The sequence below is a fragment of the Falco rusticolus genome, chromosome 6 (assembly GCF_015220075.1).
Source record: "Falco rusticolus isolate bFalRus1 chromosome 6, bFalRus1.pri, whole genome shotgun sequence".
Taxonomy (NCBI): Eukaryota; Metazoa; Chordata; class Aves; order Falconiformes; family Falconidae; genus Falco; species Falco rusticolus.
In genome coordinates this window covers 17,827,705-17,842,110 of record NC_051192.1, presented here as the reverse complement: position 1 = coordinate 17,842,110, position 14,406 = coordinate 17,827,705, and the positions used below count along the sequence as shown (strand labels likewise).

Sequence of the window (14,406 nt, the reverse complement as noted above, 5' to 3'; positions counted from 1 at the left end):
CAGGAGTAGACAGACACCTTGGAGGGAAATACCATATTTGCTTTTGTAACTCCCCTGTTTCCAAAACAACGTCTTCAATTCATCAAAAATGTTTGCACAGGGTGAATAGTCTTGTTTTCTCGACAAACTCTCAGGTGAGGGAATGAGACGGGGAGGCACAAGTTTGTGCGGGGGTAAATAAATTATCCAAATAGAAGCACGGGTGAGGGTTGTGCTCTGAGACAGTAAAAGGCAGAAACAACTGTAGGTATAGTCAGAATTCATTGTTTCTGTTAAAGGGTTGCCCAGATCCTTTGACCGTGCTGGGCAAGGGGTTGAGGAATGGCCCCTGAGCATCGCTGTGGCTGGAGTCTGTAGTGCAGGGAGGTCAGGCGATGTCCTTTTGCTGCCAGCATCCCCCATCGCTCCTATCACCCCTGCTCTGCCAACACCTCCTTTTGCCTGGCCAAGCCAATGGCCAGGTCAGGGCATGGATCCATCTGACAATGAAATGTCAAGCAGTAAATAAATAACCACTCTGGGCTGCTATTTATTTTTTTCAAAACTGGATCACTTCCCCCGTCCAGTTCACAGTGGATCCACACGCTGACCACCAAAGGAGCTAGCTCCAAACCTTGCACCACCTTTGCTGTTTACCCATAGCCTGAAACTTGCTAAACTTCTGCCTGGACTTGGCATTTTGGCCCAGGAGCTCAGATCTGTGTGCTGGCAGATGTGGAGGTCTGGCCAGGTTACTAGCCAGGGTCACCTCCCTCCAGTGGCTTAGAGGTGGGGAGGTCCTTATGTCCAGGGGCTGCACAGGCTGCCCAAGGAGGTACCCAGCACTCTAGGGAAGGCTGGTGGGGCTGTTTGGGATGTCACAGCACTGAGCTGTTAGGCAGCAATGAGCAAGGGATGCCAGATTTGCCTTCTCTCTGCCAGTCAGTGCTTTATCTCCCTTAGCAAAGCAAGACCTGAAAGCCCTGCCCCAGTGCGTGCAGTGCAGGGGCCAGCCCGCCCTCAGCGGTAGGGCAAATCCTTAAGGGATGGCCATTTGCTCCCCATCAAGTCCCAGCAGGTTTCCTGGCAAAGAATTGCAGGTGCAAAACTCTTTTTGCTATTTCTCTTCCACAACAAGGAAAAATACCCAAGGGCCTGGAGCAGCTCCCTGGCTCCCCGCCAATGATCCAGGCAGAGACAAATAGCACACCAAGAAATAAGTCTGCAGTCGATAGACCTGCAGGAAGGCTGTTGGAGGCTGCTGCCTGACTGGAAATAATCTTCTTAAAATGTAGCCATGCTTCCTCATGGCTTGACCTTTGCCTGCTGATGGATCTCTTGGGAGCCTGGGCTCATCCTCTGGTTGCACACACAGTGCTTTCATACAGTGACAGAATCATTATCAGCATTTAGCCTTGCCAAAACTGTGAACCTGTTGGTATCCACATAGTCCAACCCCACCTCTGGGTTTTTTCCACCCCTGGAACAGCTTTTAAGTTTTGCCATCCAAATGTGCGATATCTTTTCTAAGCTACCTTCCCAGGCTCCCTCAATGTTAAAAAAAAGCGGTTCATCTCCCTGCCAGACCCAGGCTTCAGGAAGGTGGAGGATCCCCCATCCACTCTGCCTTTACTTTGCCAGTGAATTTTAGCAGTTGGACTTCATGATCTTAAAGGTTTTTTTCAACCTAAATGATTCCATGATTCTTGGATGTGGGGCATCCTAGAAGAGAGGTTTGTTCTCCACCTAAAGTTTAAATGGCTCAAGGTTAGCGAGACAATTCCCATCCCAGAAGTGCCTGCAGACAGTCCAGGAGAGGTTTGGACTGGACAGAAGGAAGCATTTCTTTACCAGGAGGGTGGTCAAACACTGGAACAGGCTTCCTGGAGAGATGGTCGATGCCCCAAGCCTGTCAGCCCCCTCAAGAGGAATTCAGATGATGCCCTTAATAACATGCTTTAACTCTTGGTCAGCCCTGAAGTGGTCAGGCATTTGGGCTGGATGGTGATTGTAGGTCCCTTCCTACTGAAGTTATTCTATTCGGTTCTATTCTATTCTATCGTATAGTATCCTATCGTATCCTATCCTATTCCTTTCCATTGACTCCATTCCAGAGGGCTACCAAGCTGATGAGGGGCTGGAGCATCTCTCCTAGGAGGAAAGGCTGCGGGAGCTGGGGCTGTTCAGCCTGGGCAGGAGAAGGCTGAGAGGGGACCTGAGCGATGCACACAGGTACCTTAAGGGCCAGTGTCAGGGGGCCGGGGCCGGGCTCTTGTCAGCGGTGCCCAGCGACAGGACAAGGGGCAACGGGCACAAACTGCAGCACAGGGAGCTCCGTGGGGAGAGCAGGAAAAACTTCTTTCCCTTGAGGGTGCCGGAGCACGGGGACAGGCTGCCCAGAGAGGCTGTGCAGTCTCCTTCTCTGGGGATGTCCAGAGCCCACCTGGACATGATCCTGCGCAGCTGCTGTAGGAGAGCCTGCTTGAGCAGGGTGGGCTGGGTGGTCCCAGGGGTCCCTTCCCAGCCCCACCACCCTGTGGTGCTGTGACTCTGCACTTCCATTCCATTCCAGCCTATCCTGTTCTGCCTTTGGCCTGGCTGGGGCCAGGGGCTCTGTCTGCATAGCAGGGCAGGAGACAAGAGCTGGACCTTGATCATCTGCCCCAGGATGCCCAGGCAGGGCCACCCCATTGTTGGTCTGGATGGGTCCTGGCTGGGAGGGGAGAGGTTCCTCTGGCAGGCTGGGGTCCCTGTGAGTATGTGAAGAAAAGTTAGGAGATAGCAGCAGCCGAGTGAACCTGTTTAAATGAGGCAGGTTTTTCAGGGATAATGAGGCTAAATGCATCCATGCAAGCCTGCAGAAGGAAGGAGAAGATGCAGGAAATACTGGTACACCCTGTCCCATCCTTGGGAGGGGAAGGATTTAGCCCCCACCCCAATTTACCCTGAGATCAATCCCTAGACAGATTGCTGCACCTCTGAAGGTGTTAGTGGCATTTTACCATTGACTGTTTTCACTGAGCTTCCCTGGTGCCAGGAGGGTTTTGCATGGGAGGGCACAATGCTCTGAGAAATGTCTGTGACACTGCAAAGCTGAGCCTGGCTTGCGATGTAGCAAACCTGTGCTGGAGTTTGAATCAAATAAGGGGAAAAGAAGTTTCACACTCAGGCTTTTGAAAATAATCAAAGGGCACTTTGATGTGAACCATCCTTTTGACTCAAAGAAAAGGACTCATTTTGTTTAAATTTTTTTTTTGTTCATATGGACAAAGTTGTCCTGTCTTCTTTGGAGGGTCTTTCCTTTTCCATCAGTTACAGATCCCAGACCCAAGACAACATTGCACCAAAAGAATAACAAAAAGATAAAGTTTTGGTGTTGCCAGATCTGCATTTCAAAAACAGGACAAGCAGCTAGTAATGCACCTTACCTTCTATCAGGCTGCCTGGCACAGGGTACAGCATCGACCCAGGGCAGCTTTTTCCAGCCTAAGCATCCTTTCTCTTTGAGCAAATTCACCCTGAGCAGAAGGCAGGAGGGGAGGAAGGAGATTAGGGTGGAGGGCACCAGGTCGCTTTCACCCTAATGTTGAGTTCGGCCGGTAAATAGTCACAGAAAACCAGTCTGGGTCACGCATGGACCCTGCAGCACAGCCAGGAGTGGTGTGGGTGGCAGGGGGAGGATCAGCCCTGTGCAAGGTGGTTGAGGGTTTTCAGGCATGCATGGAGTGGTTTGCTGTGTTGGTATGCTCTGAAGTTCTTCGTGTACTGAAGCAAATTTTAAAATGCTGACACAATGGAAGAGCCCTCTGTCTTCATATCACAGTGGGTTTTCCCCCTCTCTCTCTGTACAATGCCCTAGCCTTGGAGATGACACAGAAGACCAGCACACCAGGTAAATACCCACACCAGCCCTGCTCTGGTGGTGGCCTTGCAATTCTGCCTCTGCAGTGCTGAGACACGTTCAAAGTCTTGCTCTCCAGAGAGCGCTTCCTTAAACCCAGGCTTGTCTGGGCTTGCAGGCCCAGATCTGTTAAGTACAGACTTCTGTGTTTCACTGGGGCTCACAGCTAGGAGCCTGCTCACCCTACGCAGCATCCCTTTGATAAAGCAAGCCAGGACACAGGTGGTAGCACCTTCCCATCTGTTAGGTCATTAAGATGGTCCCTGGCATGGCATGGGTTTGGTTCAGTACATGTCTGGGATGGTTTATGATGGCACAGGCACTATGATGTGATATGATACGATACGATACGATACGATACGATACGATATGATATGATATGATATGATATGATATGATATGATATGATATGATATGATATGATATGATATGATATGATATGATAGACCACCTGATGGACCATATGATGGACCACCTCCAACAGGTAGCCTGGATATGTTTTGTGGAGGGAAAGGACTTGACCTATACAGACACAAACGATGCCATAGTCAGAGAATGAGCCTTGGTCCATTTATTTACCAGTATAGACATCCTTAGATTCCCTCTGTGGCCAGTAAAGACAGATGGGCACTTCCAGAGGTGGTTTAGGGACCCCACTGGGCTGCCAAAATTTGCATGGGATAGGGCTGTACATGCCATGGCTCCTGACCACCTTGAAACTGAGATCCCAGGAAGCATCACCTGATAGCTGTTGACTTGAAATATTCATGGACAGGACAGAGCTCTGCAGCCGAAAGCAACCTGGTCATGGTGAATTATTGATGTTGTCTTTTCTTGTGTGTACCCAGTGGATCCAAGACATGTCTGACTGGGTTCAGCCCTCTGCCTGCTACTAATTAATCCCATGGGTCACTTGCTCCAAAGCTGGGGTCGTTGCCAAGCACTGGAGTTGAGCTTGGTGATGAAAATACCTGTGACAGGAGTCTGGGAGAGGCAAGACTCCCTGCTTCTATCAGGTCTGGGCACCTCGCTAGTCAGCCCGTGCTGGTCAATGGTGCAAACACATTGCAAACACTGCTGCTGCTCATGGTGGCTTCCCAGAGCTGCTGTGGCGATAGAGAGGTAGAAATTAGATAGTGCAGTGAGGTGCATTCCAGCACCATCCTGCATGGCTCTAGGAAGCTCAGCAAGGTCCTTGCTATGATCCCAGCCTTCCTAGGTTGCCCCTGTAGTCAAAGGAAAGAGGAATCCTGCCACATAGGGTCTGATTCAGCCTTTGGGGGGGTGTGTGTGTGTCTCCATCCTTGGTTGTGATGGAAGACCAGTGTGGCCAGTTCATAACATCTGTGTCCAAGTAGATAAGGAGGGTCTGAAACTGCTAACTCAGGTGTGGCACTTGGGCACACATCTTAGGGATGCCATGCGCCAGACCAGTGCTGCCATCAGCATAACCAGACAAGTCTGGGGTACTTTGCATCCTGAGCAAAAAAAAAATAATAATGAAATGATCTCCCAAAGGCTATCAGTCCCTGTCAAGTTTCCCCCATCCTTTTTGCAAACCCTCCAATCATAGAATCATAGAATGGTTTAGGTTGGAAGGGACCTTTAAAGGCCATCTAGTTCCAGCCCCCCCACCCCCCCACCCCCCACCACGAGCAGGGACCCCTCCCCCCAGCCCAGGCTGCCCCCAGCCCCGTCCAGCCTGGCCTTGAGCCCTGCCAGGGATGGGGCACCCACAGCTGCTCTGGGCAGCCTGGGCCAGCGCCTCGCCGCCCTCACAGGGAAGAATTTCTTCCTCATCTCTCATCTCCATCTCCCCTCTTCTAGTTTAAAACCATCGTCCCTTCTGCTATTGCTAGAGGCCCTACTAAAAACCGGTCCTCATCTTGGAAAAAATGCATCCTGAGGGCCCTGAAGATCAGGAAAAGGGCCAGGAAAAGGTGTTCAAAGCACTGGACTGGGTGCTGCTGTGAGTCCCAAGGCAGAGGAGCCTCCAGCAGCTTGAGAGATCTCCTGGAGGCTGTTAGCACCTCTGATCTAGACTGACCCCAAACTGTTCCAGTGCAGGAGATCTTCCAGATCCAGCAGGAACAATGGATGATGCTGGCTGTGCCAGGGTGATGATGGCTCTTGTGCCTTGTGCCAGAAGCACAGATCCTGTCACCAGCCATGTTTTTCCTGCGGACAATGTGAGTGGAGCACCCTAGGCTGGATGCACACAGCTGAGGTTACCACCCGTTAGCTGTCTTGGAGGACCCTGTGGCTTGACACAGCACCACCCCTCCTTGCAAGGGATGTCCCTGCACTCAGCAAGTCAATGTTGCCCTTGCTGCTTGTGGGTTGCTGACACTGGTAATTTTTTTTTCTCTCTTTCTTTTTGGTGCCTTACTCAGGATTCACTTTAACGATGGATACAAGTCAGTAGCAAGGTACCAAAATGTCATGACTGGTGGGATCTTGGCTTCTGGAGGCGGGGGGTTGCTCTTATCCCAGCTCATCCCAGTCACCCCACCTCCCACAAGTATGTGACTGTCCAGGCATAAATATACCCAGGATCTGGGATACAGGCCAGTCTGGTTTAAATTCCAAATCTTTCTTGATTCAAATTAATTCCCAAATCTTAAGCCAGGAAAGCAGAGTATGTGGTCCAGACCTGGGTGAAGCCAATGCTTCATGCATCAGCATTACAGTTTCTTCTCTGCAAGTGCAGGAGCACACATGAATGTCCTGAAGCTGGAGCTGAAGCCTGCAAGGGAGGAAGAGCTGTATGGTCGCATACGAACCCTGTGCTCCAGCAGTTTTCTGTGAGACCCAGCCGCACCTGCAAACCTCCTCCATGTCACAGTGCAAAGGAGAGGCAGGTCCTTCCACAGCCGTACCCCATATAATATGATGGTGATCACCCTGTCTGTAGGGCTAGTGGACTCCAAGGGCACCATCAGTAAGAATACAGCTGTATAAGTAAATTTATCTGTCGTGGGTGAGCCCAGGACAATGATCCCAGCCCCAACCTATCCCTGTAAGTCTGTTCTTCACTGCTGCTGCTGCTGCTGCTCACTATTTGGGGGTAGGTAGAGAAGGTGCAGAATAAACCTCAGAAGACTGCTGTCCTGCTGCTGGCAAGCAGGACTTGGGTGGCTGCAAAGAGCTGTGGCACAATGTCTCCTCAGTACTTTGCCACATAGCTCTGGCTAAGGCCAGAGCACGACCTTTCCCTCCGGTGTGCCCTGAAAGAACCTTCTCAGCATCAGCCCAGGAGCATCCTTCCGGGTGTGGTGGCAGCCATAGCCCCTTCCCCTGGCCTAGCCAGCTTCCAGGGGCTGTGGGAGGGTATGTCTGTTTGGGTGGGTTTTTTTCTCCCTCATGTTCATTCTCCTGACTGTGTCTTTTCCAAACAGCGAAGACCCTGAAGATCCCAGGTACTGGGCATGGTACCCATGCTTTGCTTAGGCCCTTTGGGCATGGTGTGTGCATGTATGTGACATGCGTGTTGGTGTACCAGTCCCTGCATGGCATTTGAACCCAGAGAAATGTCCTAATTGCTTCCTTCTCAAGACGGGCAGGGCTTTCTTGTATTCAAACCACCCCCCAAAGAGCAAGGCTCCTTTGTACTTATCCTGTTCTCCCCTCTGCCCAGCAAGGACACTTTTCCTTCTACTCAGGGGCCTTCCAAAGGAGCCTTGATAATATTTGTCCATCTGCCTAGCTATCCACCCATCCATCCATTCATCCCAGTGCAGTTACCACCATCCACCAAGGATTAATCTCAGTACAATCCTATGCATCCATACATTTCATTGCATTTCTTTCCATCCATCACTGTAATTCTCTCCACCCATCCATCCATCCACCCATCCATCCATCCATTCATCCATCCGTCCATCCCAGAATAGGTCAGTCTGTCTATTCATGCTAATGCCATTCCATCCATCCTACTGTGGTACTATCTGTCCACACATCTATGCACAACACCAGCGAGCCCAGTGCCCTATGATTTATCCATCCATGTTCTTTTTCTGACAGTTACTCTTTCTTCTTCATGCAGTCCCTCACTCCTCCCTTCTCATTCCAGCACCACCAGTACTGTCACTATTTCTGTACCCAGTTCCCTGGATGACAGTGGGTTAGGAAGTCCTGTTGCAGCGAGATCTCCCTCTGGCATGCTTGTGAATTGGGTTTGGTTGATTGCTTGGTGCATGTTGCTGATGGGGGGTTTGAGAGGAGAAGCTGGGCAAGGGTCTCTGTCACTGCAGGAGGATGAATCATGTCTGAATGAATTGTGCTTTGTGATTGCAGAGCTAAGGCTAAGGGGAAAGAGAAAAGACACATCGTGTTACCATTCAGGTACCCTGACTCCCCCTGCCCCTGCTCATGCCCAGGTTTACTTTCCAGCTCCAGCCTCCAGCCTCCAACCCTTCGCAGCAGTGTTACTGCATCCCCCTGCAACAGCTGCAGGGCAGGACCACAAGTTCATCTGTGCTAGTGAGAGTGCTTAAGACCAAGTTGCTGGAAGGCATAAAGCAAGAGTTCTCTGGTAGTGCCACTAATAGGAAATCTGTGCCCTTTTCAGGCAACCAGAGCCCAGGCTGTGGCTATCTGCAGTCAGAGGCACCTTTTGCAGTGAGGGTTGGAAGGGGTGGGCAAGGGATAAGGGAGTGGAAGGATAAAGAGTAATCTGATGTTAGCTGCTCCACCACACCCTTGGAGAGAGATCTCTGGACCTCTCACATAGTGTGGTCACCTTATTCACCCAGGCACCAGTGATCCAAGTGCCCAGGACCAGCAGCACTGTATGATGCTGCACACGGAAGCCAGGAGAGCAGAGAGATGCAGGAGGAGGGAGACAGAGCAAGAGAGCAGCCTCAGCTAGGTTCTTGCATCCCTCATCCAGACCACATTTCCACCAGTGACATGAGCAGGGAAAGGATGCAGGCTCAGGCGCTACCCTGTCCCATCCACCTGAGGATGTTGCTCCACATCCTGACATATCCAGGACCAGACACTCTTGCAGCCCTGGGGCAGCTGGGATGGGCACTGGTGGGCAGGGAGAGTTTCCCAGCCTGGCTGGGGCGGGGAAGAGTCTTGCACCAGTGAGTTGCTTGGGGAGATGCAGCTACTGGTCCCTACAGTGATGCAAAGGGCTTGTGTGCTCAGACCCAGTCAAACCAGCCATGCTCGGGGTGAGATGGTGGTGAGCCATGGCTTTGAAGGGAGCTCAGACCACATCCATGAACTTCAGGACAAAGCACGGAGTGATTTAAATCTCCTCCTGGTACTGGGCAGGGGCACTAGGGCAGCTTTTACAATGCAGATGAACCAGCTGAGCTGCTGGCATTGGTGTTTGCCTGCTCCTGTGACAAGCTCAGCTGGCAAGGGAATAATTTCTGCTGGTTTGCTCCCAGAGCAAGTGTTGGTGCAGGGAGAAAGCAGGACCGCTTGTTTCAGAAGCAGCTTCTGGATGGGTTTCCTTGGCTGTTTTCCAACCCAGACTCTGAGCTAATCCCTGCCCATGCTGGGCTGAACAGGAGGACCCTGCTTTTCCCAGACGCCCACCCAGTGATGGATATTGTGCTGGAACTGGTCTTTTAGACTTAACCTCTCTAAAACCTATTCAGCAACACATCAAACAAAAAATATTTTTCATCTGGGTCGTTTTCCAGCAGCTGAGTACACAGAGAGCTGGAGCTTCATGCCCTGAAGCTACTCTCCTGCCCTATGTTCCCAGCACAGATGTGGCCATAGGGTGGAGTAACAAGCTGTAATTAAAAAACAGCCCTCCTAATTACTTTCTAGAACTAGTTAATTGCTTTCTCCTCCCCACTTTGCTGATGTGCAATAGGGGAGATTAGCCAGGGAAGAAAGAGTGACTGGGGAGGAAAACAGGGAGGCAAGACCCAGGCAGAGAAATGTAGGAGCCATGAGGGAAGGAAAACAGGTTTGAAAATCCACAAAGCAGAGCGGGGATCTGCAAAGTGAAACAGGGAGGTGAGGAGTCAGGCTTTCCTGCATGGTGTCATGGCAGGAGGATGCACTGTCAGTCTGAGCAGGGATGAGGACCCCCAGATCCAGCCCATCTCCTTCAGCTGAGTCCTCTCTGGAGGGAGGATGTGAATACACCTCTGTGGGAGGATAATGAAGACCACTCCCCTCTATCAAAAAGTAGCAGAAGCCTTATCTCCTGCCCTGGCAGCACCCCAGTCTGTGCACATACCTACTCACATATGTGCATGCACAGCTGTAGCTGCTTTACTGGCCCCATACATGCACCCAGTGAATACTCACCACCTTCAGTTCCTTGTGCAGGGAGCTGTGGTTCTCCTAAGCTCCTCTAGCCTAGCAGAGGGTCATGCAGTGGTGTTGTCCACCTAAAATTACAGATGTGGGCAGGACAGGGGTGTTTGGGGTCAGCCTTGCTGAGGAAGGTTGTCTGTAACTGCCGCCTGGGGATGGGGCACTCATGAGGAGCAGGGAAACTGCAAAGGGATGAGCAGCCTCTTCTGGTTTTATGGTCTGATTGAAGCACTTGAAGTGCACTGAAGCTTGTTTGCGTTTTGTTCCCTTGGTGCGTGGCCACTGGCTCCAGCAAAGGCAAAGAGAAGACAAAGGAACACAAGTAGGTTTCCTCTCCCTGCTCCTCCTCCTCCTTGTTTCCAGCTTTCCTAGCTCATGTTGTGGCTGATCTGGCCTGTGGTGTGCTCTCCCTTTCTCTAAAGCTGAGCCTGTCAGCCCTGGAGGATCTCGGGTCTCTTGGATGTATGGCCTGAGGCTTCAGAGCCTGCAGGGTATATTTATCTATAACAAAAGCTAAATGTAAAAGACAGGGCCAAGCCTGTCCTTGGCAGCACTGGAAGGCAACTGTGAGGTCTGGAGGGAAGCCTGTCTCCCACCAGGTTTGGATGGGTCCTGGCTGAGGGGAGAGTTTCCCAGCTTGGGCACTGACAGTCCAGCCAGGACTCAGGGCAGGACAGGGTCTGGGTGTGGGTAATCAGCCCAGGGTTGGGCAGAGGGAACTTGGCACCAGCTTTACAGCTCCTCTGCCCACAGGTCAGGCTGCCATATCATCCATGTAGACAAGTTTCTTCAGCTTCTGCCTGCCTTGTATCCCCAGCTGCTTGCACTGATACCAGACCAGGCTGTGTCTGAGCTCCCTCCTAACAGCAGCATCCTCCAGCTTAGCAGATCTGCTGAAATTTAAGCTTGAGTCTCTTGCAGCTCCAGATAATCTCCTGCTGTCCAGGCACTAATCCCTGCAACCACTGCAGAGCACTTCCCATCTGTGAGGTCTCTTCTGTCTCATGTTTATCACACTGCAGTTTAAGGACCAGTTTATGGCAGTATCTTACTGATGGACCCTCCTAATTAATGGTGTAAAGTGAGGAGGCAGAGGTGAGGTGGGGAAAGGGGAAAAATGTCTTCAAGCAGTGAGCAAGGAGAGGGCAGACTCAGGAAAAGATAGGAGGAGATCTCCCTGAACCAAGCAGCCTGGTTCTTTCTGGCTCCCTTCCCCAGTTCGGCTGTGCAGGGAGGGGGGAAGAGGAAAACTGGGTTTGAGGGCTGGGGTCTTCCCTGGGTTCAAGGGTGGTGTGTGTAGGTGGGGCTGACAGTGGGGTCTGTCCCTGGTACTGGTGGCAGAACTGGAAGTCTTGTTAGCACAGAGGTGATGGAGGCAGCACCTGCCTGACGGGCATAATTTTTGCAAAGAAATGAGCCATGAAAATCCCGCTCCCTGCTTCCAGCTCCCCAGTAAAAAGCAATGATTAAAATGTCCTTTTTTTAGCCATGAATAATTAACCAGTAACCTGCAACCGTGTCTTTAACTAGAAGCTGGCCAGGAGAGAGACTGCTTCCACTTCCCTGCCCATGTCTCAAAACCTGTCTGTCCTTCCGTGCTCCCCTCCTGGAAAGCCACACGGGTGGAATCCTAAAGGACAAAGCCAAGTGCTTTTGGGAGCAGTGAAATGGAGGATGTATGCTTTGCCATCAACTGAATATAATTCATCTGCTCAATCCCATTTTACCACTAGAAAATCCAAGGGGACGGTGCTGTGGGAGGCTGGGTGGAGGCTCTGGTGTCCAATACAGGTTTAAGCTTTGCTCAGGGGCTTGTCCCTACTTGGGGACAGAGTCAGGGTGTTTGGTCCACACCCCTGGACTTGCAGGAACCCAGTCTTGACCCTGCTGCCAAATTGGGTTGCAAAGGGCCAGGAGCTTGCACTGTTTTGGAAGGGAGTAGGCAGGCGGGCAGCAGCAGCATCTTCTCCGGCATCTCAGTTCTTTAGGAAACCAGGCTAAACCCAGGCTTTGGCAAAGGGGGGGCTCTCGGTGCTGCCGTGCAGCCTGTGTCGACATCTCAGGTTCACGGGTCCTCATGGAATATTCATGTGGGGATGGTGTCAGCTCTCCACCAGCACTGGCTTCCCATCCGCGCTATAGCATGCCTGGCAGGAGAAGTGAAGGGGTTGGTACGACCTTTGTTTAATGCTGCAAAGACCCTGCTGTGCCCAGAGAAGCTTGGCTGGGGTCCCCGTCCCTGCCTGGTCCCGACCTGCATGTGGGACACAGCTCGGCACCGGGATGGCTGCTCCACCCTAGACGTGCTGCTGGCAGCTCTCCTGTCTCGACTGAGCTCTTCCAGCATCTCCTCCTGGGGGAAGCCAAGTCCTGGACAGCCAGCAGGTGAAGGTAGTGCCTCCAGGGATGGGCAAGGGGTATGTGTGGGATGTGTCGGTGCTCACCTGACTTGGAAAAGGTGACAGATGGGGTTTGGGAAGGGGCTGGGGGACAAGGGTGAGCCTCTGGGCATCTGCCTCCAAAGCATTTGCAACAGCTCCTTCCTCATCCTCCTTCCTTTCTCCTCGGCATGTGCCAAGCATGCTACGAAAATCAATTTTTTCCCTTTTTTTCCTTCCCCCCCCCGCCTTTTTCTTCTTTTCTTTTTTTTTCTTAGTGACTTCCAAACTCTGTTATTTCCTAGATATTTGCCTCCCTAGGGCTCCAGTCCACTGTGATAATACCAGCAAGGGTAGTGAGAAGGAAGGAGGCAGTACCAGTTGTCCTAACTGGGGCTGAGAAGAGCAGCAGGGAGATGTGCAGGTGTGGTGACAGCACCTGAAGTTTTGTGCCACTGAGGGACCTTGTGCCCTCTGGACTCTGGTCTCTGAACCAGCTAGAGCTGAGGCTCATCTTGTGGATGTGCTAGAGGCTGTTTCCCATTTCTGGGGCCTCTTCTGCAGTAAAACTGCCTTTAGGGACACGCGAGAGGCTCTTGCAGCTGGTGTCCCCAGCACATTTACTGAGGCTCAGTTGGCAGCATGAGGTCGTTGCCCCAGGAGCGGAGTGGGGTGACACTGGCTCCCACGTGCATCCCTCTGGAAGGACCTGGGTTGGGCTGGTGCTGCTGGGATGGATCCCAGTGCATGCTCCTTGGACCTGGTGCTTAATCCCAGTCTTGTTCCACACAGCCCAAAACCAGCTTTGTCATTTCACTGATGGGGTATGAGATGCTGTGCTAATCAGATCCCAGTGCATCCTCGGTGCCTGTGCAAGGACCTTGTTATTTTGGGTCCTGGTAAAGCACCAGCACTGCCAGTGTCTTCCCTGCATAGTCCTACTGGCTTCGTCACCGGTTGCTCTTCTGCTTTCTTTTACTTCCCAAGGAACCTCAGAAATTCCCAGGACAGATACAGCGATTTTATCACTAACCATCTGCAAGCAAATTGCCTGGATGCCAGCTCTAGGGCTGGTGGGAATTAATGTTTTCCCCCTCCATTTTAAAGAAATTAATTGTAAACAAGAATGTAATGTAACCGACCCTGGAGGTGTGTTGCCTTATGGAGGAAAATTAGTGGTGGAGCGTGGTCTCAGAGCAGGGTTTCACAGCCTGAGCTGTTATTACAGTGTTTGCTCATTAAAAAAAAAAAAATAATTAAAAAAAAAAAAAGTTTGCAAATAACTTAGAAGTTTTACTTTCCCTGCAGTACCTCAAGGCAGTTGTTCTCTGGCGTGATTATAGATATGGAAACCTAGCCCTCATCTTTCCTCCTCCTATAAGTTGTCCTTTCACTGAGGATCCCATGGATTAATCACAGCTACCAGAGACTGCCTTGAGGCCCGAGCATTGGTTTAGTCCCAATTAAACCTCAGCTATAAGTAGTTCCTGTATCTTATGCTGACCTTCTGCCCCGACTGAATTCCCCCTCCCTTGGTGAATACATTATCCTCCTAGTCTCTTTAATTTTCTTCTCATTTGCTCTGGCTATGCAAACCAAACTTCCAGTTATTTAAAACGACAAAAGCATCAGGCTGGCTGCAATGCCAAGGCTTCTTGAAAAAAAAAAACCTATGCAATTTCATCCTTTGGCCCCAGCCACATGTGATCAAAGCTGAGACTGGGTCATCCTGCAGTTTTGGTGCTGTCACCTGGCTCATGGGCAGCGCATCCCAATCCTGTAGCATCCAGAGCTGAGACCAGGCTCCCCTGCCCTGGCAGCTAGTTTGGAGGTGAGGTTCCCCCTTGCTTCCAAGCT

At 51.4% G+C, this 14,406-nt stretch overlaps 1 protein-coding gene across 14 annotated transcripts in view; it reads left to right on the top strand.

The window, feature by feature from the left end:
• The window catches only part of OTOF (otoferlin), a 115,928-nt gene that overhangs the window by 53,845 nt on the left and 47,677 nt on the right, over positions 1-14,406 (top strand). For 9 of the 14 annotated variants that reach the window (XM_037392729.1, XM_037392728.1, XM_037392726.1 and 6 more), the window contains exons 7-11: positions 3,839-3,871; positions 6,274-6,309; positions 7,279-7,299; positions 8,177-8,224; positions 10,464-10,493. The exons of 4 other annotated variants lie outside the window; for them this stretch is intronic. In XM_037392729.1, coding sequence (XP_037248626.1) covers positions 3,839-3,871; positions 6,274-6,309; positions 7,279-7,299; positions 8,177-8,224; positions 10,464-10,493 — 168 coding nt within the window. Of the gene's footprint in view, positions 1-3,838; positions 3,872-6,273; positions 6,310-7,278; positions 7,300-8,176; positions 8,225-10,463; positions 10,494-12,307; positions 12,563-14,406 lie in introns of those variants that run through there. One more of the 14 variants, XM_037392739.1, reaches the window with a different exon arrangement.